Source organism: Amaranthus tricolor, chromosome 4 (genome assembly GCF_026212465.1).
Source record: "Amaranthus tricolor cultivar Red isolate AtriRed21 chromosome 4, ASM2621246v1, whole genome shotgun sequence".
In the NCBI taxonomy this organism is placed as follows: Eukaryota; Viridiplantae; Streptophyta; class Magnoliopsida; order Caryophyllales; family Amaranthaceae; genus Amaranthus; species Amaranthus tricolor.
The window spans coordinates 2,823,991-2,836,277 of record NC_080050.1 but is presented as its reverse complement, the minus strand read 5'-3'; the positions used below and the strand labels follow the sequence as shown (position 1 = coordinate 2,836,277).

General features: G+C 30.3%; 1 protein-coding gene across 1 annotated transcript; it reads right to left on the bottom strand.

Moving 5' to 3' along the window:
* Positions 1 to 939: 939 nt before the first annotated feature.
* LOC130810410 (auxin-responsive protein SAUR32-like) lies at positions 940 to 2,010 on the bottom strand. The gene has a single exon (XM_057676461.1). The coding sequence runs from the start codon at positions 1,719 to 1,721 to the stop codon at positions 1,296 to 1,298; it is 426 nt and encodes a 141-aa protein (XP_057532444.1). The 5' UTR covers positions 1,722 to 2,010; the 3' UTR covers positions 940 to 1,295.
* Between the last annotated feature and the right edge of the window lie 10,277 nt (positions 2,011 to 12,287).

Here is a 12,287-nt window from a genome sequence, read left to right as displayed (position 1 = left end):
ATTTTTATGATAAATATTATGTTAATTATTAAAATAAAACCATTAAAAACCATCCTCTTTTAATCATTTCCTCTTCACTTTTCCCTTTATCACTTTTTTCTTGACGAAGTTTTTGAAAAAGTATCTCATGAAGATAATAAAAATAATAACAACCAATGGGTGATAAACTAATAGTCCATATATCCCTTTCAATTTACACCCTTTTTATTTTATTTTGTTCTATTAATTATGTAATCTTTTCTTTTTTATTATATTCCCACTTATTATTTTAATGTCATCTCCACAAATTCATACTTTTTTTTAATCTTAACCGCATTTCTATTATCTTTTATCTCATTCTCCATCTCAATTTCTTTTTCATTAAATTTCTCACATTTTGCAATCGGTGCAAATTAAAAGTGAATATTGTGATCTTTAATCTTTAAAATTGATATATACTAAAAGATATACTGAATGTGAGGATGATTACGTCATGGTAAACTAATAACACACATTTTACTCACAAATCAAAATCATTTAATGTCTTTACTATTTACAAATTAGTCAAATAATTCGAGTAGCTCACCGCTTTTTCCTTTTTTCATCCCCCTTTTTTTTTTCCTGTTTTTCTTTGTTGGTGTGCCCTTTCCTCCCCCAAAATATGATGCTAAATTATCACAATTTGTTACAACAAACTCCTATTTGTTTGCATGTCACATAATTAATAATTCTACCATCATCATAACCATCGTCATCCTATTCCTATATTTAATGGATTAGGTTTTAAAGAGTCATACATTAACTAATACAATTATAAACTCCATATAAATAAATGGAAGATATATTCTATTCATTTATAAACTAAAATTAAAATGAAAATTGAAACATATATGTCATCATAATTTCATATTATATACTACTTCTTTCAAATAGCTCGTCTTATATGAGACCGTATTACCATAAAATTAACCCATTCTTATAAGTAATTATTATTTTAAGATTAAAAATAATTACTTCAACACACAAAATATATATGAAATATTTCTCATCTATTAGATGTCTCATTTAAGAATTTATGTTTTTTAAAAATAATTGCTAAAGATAGCATGAAAATAAGAAATATAACAACTAATTTGAACAGAGACAAAGTATACGATGATAATTCATAAATAACCATAAGTCCATAACATGTTAAAACATCACCATCTTAAACCTTCTCTACTAATAAACCAACAAAAATAAAGACTAAGAAAACAAAAACTAATTAATAAAAGGAAAATATACAAGAAAAGATCAAGACCGTTGGTTGGATCAGATCAAGCCCTAAAACAGCTAACAATAGGATTATGATGATGATGATGATGATGATGTGAATGATGATGATGATGATTGATTGATTTATCACGATCAATCAAAGCTTGCACGTAACGAAATTCCTCCACGTGGCAAGGAATGGTAATGGTACCTTTTTGATCAAAACCATATTCATCTTCAGCTTCTTTAAGAAGACGCATAAATAAAGGATGATTAAAGTAAACGACTGGTACTACAAATCTTTGTTGTTCTTCATCTGTTTGACCCACTTTTATTGCCAAACAACCCTTTGGAATTATTCCTACTCCATTATTATTATTATTATTATTATTATTACTATTATTATTATTACCCTTTGATGAATTACCTTGATTATTTTGATTTTGATGTTTTTTGTGTGGTAGATGTAGATGAAAATTTCCACCCATTTTTTTGTTAGTGATTGATTAGGAATATTATTAAAAAAAAAAGGAAAGATATAAAGGGAAATAATCAAATAATTAATTAATTAATTCTAGAGAAAGACAAAAGAAATTGGATGAGTGATTTTGGTGAAAAAAGGAAGGTTTAGAGAGTAATTCATGGTTTAAGAGATGAATAATAAGAAAGAAAGAAGGAAATTGAAGTAGGAAAATATTTTAGAGGGAGGGAGGGATGTTTGGCAGAGGTGTGATTGGGTTTAAGTACACAAAAGTTTGTACTATAGTTAAAGATGACGCCGTATTGCGGTTAGGAATTAGAGGGTTTTTTTAGGTTTAGATTTAGATATAGATGGAAATATGTGGGTAATAGGTCGAAATCTTGAATTTTTAAAAATAAAATTCAAAAAATAGAATATGTCAAATAAAGGTGTAACCGTTTAAACTAAATATAGTAAATATGAAAATAAATTATTTAAGGAAAATCTGATGTGAGACCATCATTTCTATGTGACCAATAGAAAAAGCCCAATCCTTGGAAGTGCCATTTTTTTTTTTTTTTTTTACCATTTTTACGCCCTAAGCGAAATATTAAAAAAGCCTTTATATAAGTAAAGTTTCAAAATTTTTTTCTCCGACTATGCATTATATAATTTTTTTTTAATTTCCATCACATCAACCTCAAATAAATGTACAAATTTAAAATCATATAATGATAAGGTATATATACACAAATTAAATTTTAATAATAAGAATTAACTCAATTTGAGCCACTTTATAACTTGGTTTCTAGGCGGTTGCACCTGTCTCATCGTACTATTGTCTTATATAAGTTTTTGTGAATTTATTTTAATCATTGAATTTGAATTTTAACTTCATGATTTGGAGTTGGATCTTGACCTTTTAAATTAAAGCCTAAGAGTCCATTTGATGATTAAAGTAGTTAGTAAAATAGTTCCTCTCTTCCTAATAATTATCTTTATTTCCCTTTTTATTTCACTATTAAGTATATATGATAATGACTCACCTTTGTTCTTTAATTATCGTCTGTCTATCTCTTTTATATTTTTTCCTATTTTCTCATAGCTTTTTTTTTTTACCACTTTTGCCACATTTTTTATGTTCTTTCTATTTATATTTGGAGCTACGTTTTTAGGACGGCGAGAGTAGCTATTAGGTTTATCACTTGCAAGATAAATCTTCGTATATGAAGCACGGTTTACGAGTATTTTTCAAAAAAATTTACTGATTCTATATACTTCCTCTGTTCTGATATTGTTGCTACATTTGCATGGGCACGGAAATTAAGAAAAGTGATTTATCTACGCCGTAACTGATTGTTACTTTATAGAGTATAGTATTTTATTATTGTTAATTGAAAAAGAAAAAGGAAAAATAGGTTGTTAGGTTACTTTATAGAGTATAGTATAGTATTTTATTATAGAGTATAGAGTAGGATAAAAATAAGGGTAAGTAGAACTTTAAATGATTGTTTTATTACTAAAAACGGAAATGTAGCAAGTAATATGAAATTCCCAAAAATAGAAAATGTGGCGGGTATTATGGAACGGATGGAGTATATAACTTAACAATTATGTAATTTATATGTCAAAGAACCAACTCAACCAAAAGCTTAAGCTTATGGTTGAAGTCCCAGGATATGTTATATACTCTAACACGCCCCCTCACACGAGAGCCCTTTGGGCTAGAAGTGTGGATGCAACACATGTTCTCCTCATACATGGTGCTCAATATTCCACTTTGAATGAGGGGTGGTTGAGATTCGAACCCGTGACCTTTTGTCACATTGGCTTCTGATACCATGTCAAGGAACCAATTCAACCAAAAGCTTAAGCTTATGGTTGAAGTCCCAGGATATGTTATATACTCTAACATTATAAATTGAAATAAATGATAAATTAATTTAATTTAATTTAATTTAATAAGATCTAAATTATTTTTGTATTATAAATAAAGAATAATACTGTTATGTTGGCTCGTTTGGTTCTTTTATATATTTGCCAATTATAGTATAATCACACAATATTATTATACATATATGGGTAATGGGTCAAAATCTTAAATTTTAAAACCAGTTCTTTTTTTTTTTTTTTTTTGTAATTTTAAAACTAATTCAAAAATAAAGAATACGTCTAAAGGTGTGACCGTCTAAAACTAAATATGAGTAAATTCAAAAAAAAAAAATATTATTGATTTTGAAATTTAACTTCATGATTTGGAGTTTGGATCTTGACTTTTTAAATTAAAGACTAAGAGTTTATTTATTTGATATAAGTACTTAGAGAATACTTCCTGCGTTTCAAATTAATTAATTATTTTATTTTTCTTTTTATTTCATTTTTACATTTTTTAATACTTAAATGAGATGGCCTCATAATGAAACTAACTATACCCATGTACATTTTTGTGTTAAAATGATCACTTATTATTTTTAAGTGATCAATTAGAGAAATTAATTAATTTTATGGGTTTTGTCTCATGATGAGATGGTCTTATACGAGACGGGTTGTACTATATTTAATTATGATCCACATTTATTTCGAAAACCTTAATCCAATTATATCTTTCACACATTTTTCATACTTTCTCATCATAAATATAACTTTTTATTGCCACTTCTACCCACTTTTTTATGTTCTCTCTATTTGTATTTAGAGCTATTTTTTTGAAATGAAGGTAAAGAAATAAAGGTAGTAGCTATTGAGTATATGACTTATTAGATAGATATCAAGCACGGTTCACCATTAATTTCAATAAAACTTACTAACCATATATATAACGTAATTATTATGCAGTTATTAAATTAAAATAAATGATAAATTAATTTTATTTGAAGATAGTTAAAGTATTTCATAAGATCTAAATTATTATTGTACATATCATAAATACATAATAATATTATTAAGTATGCTCATTTCCTTCTTTTATATTTGCCAACTATAGTATAATCACACAAAGGATTTTTAGAGTAAATGTTTATATTTGAAAATAGATTTAAAAAGAATTAAATGTAAAAAGATTATTCAATAAAAAATTTAAATAAAATATTTACAAAAAAATAATTAAAAAATGTTAAAAATTTTATTATTATTATTATTATTATTATTATTATTATTATTAATTAACACAAAAACACCTAAATAAACAACGAAGTCGTTGTTAGCGTGAAATGATAATAAAATAAATATTTTGAAAGATAATTGTAATTGGACAATAATCTTCGTAAGTAATTGTAACAAGTAGTCTCGAGCACAACTACTAAAATATACTTACTCTGTGTTTTTTTTAATCGCAGCCTACTCTCATGGCACGCACTTTAAACCGGAGAATTAAGAAAGTAATTAGACATATTAGCTTAAAAAAAGCTTTACAACCAATTAGAGAAAGATATTAGTTATTATGGTTTTATTTATTTTCATTAGTTGGTTCACTCACCATTAGGGCTGAACAGGGTTTGGTCTAAACCGTAAACCAAACCGGACCAAACCGTAATTTAAGTATTTGGTCTGGTCTACGGTCTGAATGGTCTGGTCCGATTTTTTTTTTCTTTTAAACGGTTTACGGTCCGGTCCCGGTTTTTAAATTTGTAGACCAAACCGGACCAATAAACCGTAATAGACTCTAATATAGTAATATTAGGGATTACTGATTAGGGCAAACATTAGAAAAGCTTCTTCTTCTGCCGCCCGTAAATTAGAAAAGCTTCCCAGCAATCCAGCATCCTCTCTTCTTCTTCCTCGCATCCTGCCCAGGTCTGAGACGCCACGCCATCGAATCTTCTTCTTCCTCGCTTCCTTCCCAGCGCCCAGCAGCCCAGGTCTGAGACGCCATCGACTTTTCTTCTTCCTCGCTTCCTTCAACTCTGCAAGCTTCAACCCATCGACGACGCTCTGCTTCTGTGGTTCTTCGACGCTCCTCCTCCAATCTCACCATTCACCACGGAATCAAGTGTAGAATCTCGTAATGTAAGTATATTGGTTGATTTTTTGATTTTTTAGGGTTCTTTTTATCAGTAAATTCGAATTAGGGTTCTAAATATACAGTTTTCAATTTTGTTTCAGTTGATTTCAGTTTTCAATTCGAATTAGGGTTTTAAATATACAGCTTTTGGTTGATTTCAGTTGAATGTTAAATGAAATAATCTCATGTATTAAATTTCATGTTAATTGGAATTTGCAGTATTGGAATTTGCAGTATTGGACGAATTAGGGTTCTAAATTGAGAATGTATTGAACGAATTTGCAGTATTGGACGAATTTGCAGTATTGATTTATTGAATGTTAAATGAAATAATCTCATGTATTAAATTTCATGTTAATTGAAATTTGTAGTAATGGAATTTGCAGTATTGGACGAATTAGGGTTCTAAATTGAGAATGTATTGTACGAATTTGCAGTATTGGACGAATTTGCAGTATTGAATGTTAAATGAAATAATCTCATGTATTGAACATGATATAGCAACTGATATTAAATCTAAATGGCCCAATTTCACTGTATGTTAGTTCATTTGTCTAATATGTTGGTATTACTCGTTTGTAGACTAAATAGATTGTTGATGATCAATTGTAGTTTGCGATGTCGATGGATGAACCTTTTATAGTTTGCGATGAAAATGAAGTGGATGATCAAGATGGTAATGAAATCAAAAAGGAGGAAGTTATGAGCAAACAAAGGAAAAAAGTTGTGAAACCAAGATCCGACATATGGGATCACTTCACCAAATTTACAAACAAAAACATGGAAAATAAATGTAAGTGTAACTATTGTGGTCGTGAATATAAGTGTAATCCTAGTGTAAATGGGACTAGTACTTATAGAGCACATTTAAGTAAGTGTACTAGATTTTCACTCAATAACAAATCAAATGCTACTCAAACACAATTGAGTTTTCAATCAAGTGTTAATGAACAAGGGGGACAAGAAGCTCACATAAAGAGTTGGATGTTTAACTATGAGGCTTGTAGAAAAGGCTTAGCGTTCATGATAATTGTTGATGAACTTCCCTTTAGATTTGTTGAAGCCCAGGGGTTTAGGTACTTTTGCTCACAGATGCAAAATAAGTTTGTGGTTCCTTCTAGAATGACTGTTGCTAGAGATTGTTACGAGATGTTTTTGGATGAAAGGTTGAAACTAAAATCTTTTTTAAAAACTAATTGTAGGAGAGTATGTCTTACTACTGACACATGGACTTCAATCCAAAAAATTAATTATATGTGTTTAACTGCGCATTTTATTGATAATGATTGGAAGTTAAATAAAAGAATCTTAAACTTTTGTCCAATTTCAAGTCATAAAGGTCAGGCCATTGGGAAGGCAATTGAGAAATGTTTGCTTGCTTGGGGTCTTGAAAATGTGATGACCATTACTGTTGACAATGCTAGTTCTAATGACACTGCAATTGCTTATTTAAAAACAAGAGTCAAAACGTGGGGAACTAGTGTGTTGAATGGAGAATATTTGCATGTAAGATGTATTGCTCATATCATGAACTTAGTGGTTAATGATGGTCTTAAATTAGTTACTGATGCGGTTTGTCAAGTTCGAGGTGCTGTTAAATTTATTTTATCTTCTCCATCTAGAATTGAAAAGTTTTATAAGTGTGTTTCGGATGAGAAGATTCCATCAAAAAACATGTTGTCTCTTGATGTGGTCACACGGTGGAACTCAACTTATTTGATGTTAAGCATTGCTTTGAAGTTTATATTGGCATTTGAGAGGTATGATGGGGAAGATCCAAATTTTCATGAGCATCTTTTAGATCCCCATGGTTATGGAAATGGTTTAGGAAAGCCTACTACTGATGATTGGGACCAAGTGAAGAGCTTAGTTCAATTATTAGAAGTGTTTTATAATTTAACTTTGCGTGTGTCTGGTTCACAATATGTTACTTGTAATGGTTGTTTTGATGATATAACTGATGTTGATTGTTTGCTAAAAGAATGGTGTGAAAGTCCTAATTATGAGTTTAAGGATATGGCACAAAGAATGAAAGAGAAGTGTGATAAGTATTGGGGGGATCCTAAAAAACTAAATGTTATGCTATATGTTGCTGCTGTACTTGATCCTAGATATAAATGGGAAACTGTGGAATTTGGGATAAGACAAATGTACACAAAAGATAATGATGCTTCTGTTGTTTGTATGCGGGTAAAGAATGCCCTTTATGATTTATATAATGAATACAAAGGCTTTCATTCCACATCCGCAACAATAGTTCAAAGTGATGGTGCTTCAAGTTCTAGCAAAGATGTAGAACCTGGTCTTCCGAAAAAAGGACTTATGAGATCTAAGTTTAAAAAATTCAAAGAGTCTCGTGAGGATGGGGAATTGACTAAAACAGAGGTGGACAAGTATTTAGATGAGGTTACAGAAGAAGATGGAGATGACTTTGATATTTTGACATGGTGGAAAAACAATAGTTCAAGGTTTCCAATTCTTTCTCTTGTAGCTCGTGATGTGCTAGTCATTCCTGTATCCACAGTTGCATCGGAAAGTGCCTTTAGTACTGGAGGTCGAGTTCTAGATTCATTTCGAAGTTCATTAAGTCCAAAGATGGCAGAAGCTCTTATTTCTTGTCAAGATTGGCTTCGTGCTTCTTCTCTAAAAGTTGAGGAGTGCTTGGAGGATATAGCACAACTAGAGAACGGTATGTGATCTTTCATATCATGATTAGTATTATGTTTATTTTATAAAATCATATTTTTTGATGTTTGTTTTTATTGTATAGAGTTATCGAAGATCAATTTGGCTCCTTCAGTTATTGATGTTCCTTGATGCAATGATGCATATTCATGGATGAAGTCGCTATTGCTGATGTATTTTGATGATGTATTTGATGGAGGATATTGCTGATGTATTTGATGATGATGTATTTTGGATTTGATGATGTATTTTGTTTACAAATTATCGTTTATCTTAGATTCTCACTCAATTAAAAAAATTTCAAAAAAAAAAAAAAAAAACCGTAGACCAGACCAGACCAGACCGTTCTAGAACGGTCTGGTCTGGTCCGGTCTGATCTTTTGACTGGTCTGGTCTGGTCTGAAAAATTTCCAGACCGGAATTTCTGGTCTGGTCTGATTTTTCTGTCAAACCAGACCAGACCGGACCGTGTGCAGCCCTACTCACCATGTACAATTTTTGCCTCAACATGCGTGCCTAAAGGTGGGTTGCAACTTGCAAGTAAGAATAGTTTTCTCACTTCATTCCATTATACTTACTATATTTCACTTAAATATCAGAAAGTATTAATATAATAAAAATACTCAATACACAATCTAAATAAGAAGCCACTTGACTATATATGTTATCTTACATAATAATTGTACACAATTTCTCGAATACTTAATGCGGTATCACGGTGAAACTATTTCTACTAAGTTGGCCCAATATATACAAATTATCAAAAAATACTCACTTCTACCCTTAAAGTGATCACTTTTTTAGTCATAGAGTGATCACTTATAATCTTAAAGTGATCACTTACAACTTTAAAGTGATACCTTACAACTTTAAAGTGATCCCTTACAACCTTAAAGTAATCGATTAGAAAATTAGACTAATTAATTATAAGGGCTTGTCTCACGGTACGACGGTCTCATATAATATATTATTTCCTCTATTCCACTATATTTGCTACATTTCATTTTTTATGCAATCTAATGCGTAATTTTAATCATTTATATCTTAAACAATGCTTAACTAAAAATTATAAAAATTTAATATTTTAAATGTATACGATTAGATGATTTAAATTAGATCTCATTTAACTATATATCTTCTTGCACATTACCCGCAATATAACAAATAAGCTTGAAAGATTAATAGTACCATAATGACTAATGTAGCGAGTATTTCAGAACGGAGGAAGTATAAAATAAGTGTGAAGAATAGATAATTTCAATAACCGTGATGTAGCAAGTATTTCAAAATTAGTGAATGATCTAAAATGCAGACTAAATATGCTCATTATACATAACTTATCCAATCCGGTCTATATTTACTTAAGGCAACCCGATCCTTATCATTGTGACAATTGAGTGGAGAGTTTTTCTTTTATCATTGTGACGAAACAAGTGAGAAGAGAGTTCAATACTCACCACCTCCAATATTAATTAAATTCCTATCATCTTACTTGTGGAGTATTCTGAAAAAATATATATTTATGGCTTATGGGTAGGGATGGCAATGGGTCGGACTCGACTCGGATTATATATATTCCGACTTTGCTCCGGATTTTAGTCGAACTTTTTTTCAGTCCACCTCCATTCGGAGTCGGATTATGCATACTCCAAGTTTGCCCCGACTCGGACTCTCGGACCTCCAACGGAGTCAGATTATTATCAAACTTTATTGTTGTGATATTGTACTAATGATTTAAAGCATATGAAGTTAATGAAATATATTATTCAAATACAATTTAACAAAAAAAATATGTACTTTGAATTCAAGTTTAACATGAGAAATATTTCTATAACTACAATTTAACAAAATATTCTCGCATTTTAATTTGGCATATTTTATTTCTCTTGATCTGATTTGTCGTATTTTGATTGATTGATCTAAATAAAAATACCAAGTAGTTTTTCAAAATCGAAAATTACAATTAGTATGAGAGAGAGCTTGAATTAGTCACGTCTAGAGTTTTAAAGAAAACAAAATATTGGGTTAAAAGTCAAATTCAAAGTCGGATTTCCTTTAGGGTTGGAGTCGGGTCGGAGTGTCGGATTCTTAATAAGGTCCAACTCCGGTCCGTCTCTAACTCGGATTCGGATCGTGAAGTCGGAGTTGGAGTCGGATAACCTTTTCCTCGGACTTGAATAGAATTATTTTCCTCGGATCGAGTCGGACTAGAATCGAATTCGGACTGAATTGCCATCCCTACTTATGGATAGAGAAATTTAGTGTTGAAAATCATGTGTTTCAGACGTGTGTGATTATATAGATTGATAGAGCCACATGAATGGAGTGACGTGGTGAGATTAACCTATTCGAGTTATTCGTGGTGCCATGTGGATATTGGATGGTGTTAAATTTTAGGTTTATCCGTTTTGAGTTTTAACTTTGGTTGAAAGAAAATATCTTCAATGCGATTAGCCGATATTTACTCGTCCCAATGCAATTATATTGTTTATTTTAGAATGTTCTTTTTACTATTCAATATTTAATTATAATTTGAATAGTGTTATCATTATTTTTAAAAAAAATTTATTTTGTTATACACGCATCTTCAATCAATCTCACACAAATAATTTAATACTCTACTAATTATTAAATATTCGTATTAACCGTTAATTTTACAATTTCTTAGAAACAGAAAAATATGACGTTTGAAATGAATCAATGATTATGCAATTTACTAAGTGTAATGTTTTTTTTATCTAAGGTCATATATAATGTGAGATTTGACATAATCTATAGTGCACCCTGCATTCTTATGTAGCACCAGCTTTTTCTTTATTACAATATAAATCAAAAGAAATATCAAGCATTTAAACTCAAAAAGATTTGTTAATATTCTCATCTTATTTTTAAAAGTTTCTCTACATTACTATAAATTAAATAAAATAGTTTCAATATATTTGTCGATATTAAAATCTGCAATTTCAAAATATTTTTTTCCTAGATGTCCTTGATTAGTTTACAAAATTACAAATATGTCCCTAGTTGATTCTTAAAAAATTATGATTTTTGCTTGCTTTTTGTTTGTTAAATTTTGTCATCCCCTCTAAAAAAAAGTTTTTGAGACTTTTGTTTCATTTTTCTCTTCAACATTACCATCATCAAACACCTCTAATATTTTATGAAAATAAAGGGGAAAATTATTTATATATTTATGTACATCAATAAAACATCTATATAACTTAATAGAAGTATAATAATAATAATAATAATAATAATAATAATAATAATTACAAAAAGCCTTCTCACACTAGCGAGAGTGTCTCTCTCTAGGCGATTAATTGTGCGTTTGTCTCTTCGATTCTTCACCAGAATCCGGCCATGGGCAGGAGAGGCCGACCACCCAAAGTGAAGGCGGTGCCACGTACGTAGTCGAAGGTCAGTTCTTCACGTGAATCTTCATCCTCACATGAGAGATATCTCTTTCAAGCATCTGCTGGTCATGAGAAGTGATTTCCGGTTTAACACCGAGAATTTTTGTTTATTATAATTTCTGTATATCTTTCATTCAACTATTTGGTGATAATATATACATGAGGTCTGAATAACTGCTCCTAGGCATAACTGCCATATTGCCAACATAACCGCTATACTAAATAACTGCTATTATATTAGATAACCGCTATACGCGTAACTGTAATACATAGTCTAACACTCCCCCTCAAGTTGGGTCGTAGGGTCACCAACACCCAACTTGCGTAAGACTTCTTCAAAGAACTGAGTTCCAACTGCTTTCGTAAGAATGTCTGCTACATGATCTTTTGATTTTACATGTGGAAGCTTGATTATTTGGGCTTCTAATATCTCCTTTATGAAATGTCTGTCCACTTCTACATGTTTCGTGCGATCATACTGAATTGGATTTTCTGA

Coding starts and splice junctions, on each gene's coding strand:
- LOC130810410 (XM_057676461.1), bottom strand. CDS start 1,721: ATGGGTGGAAATTTTCATCTACATCTACCACACAAAAAACATCAAAAT.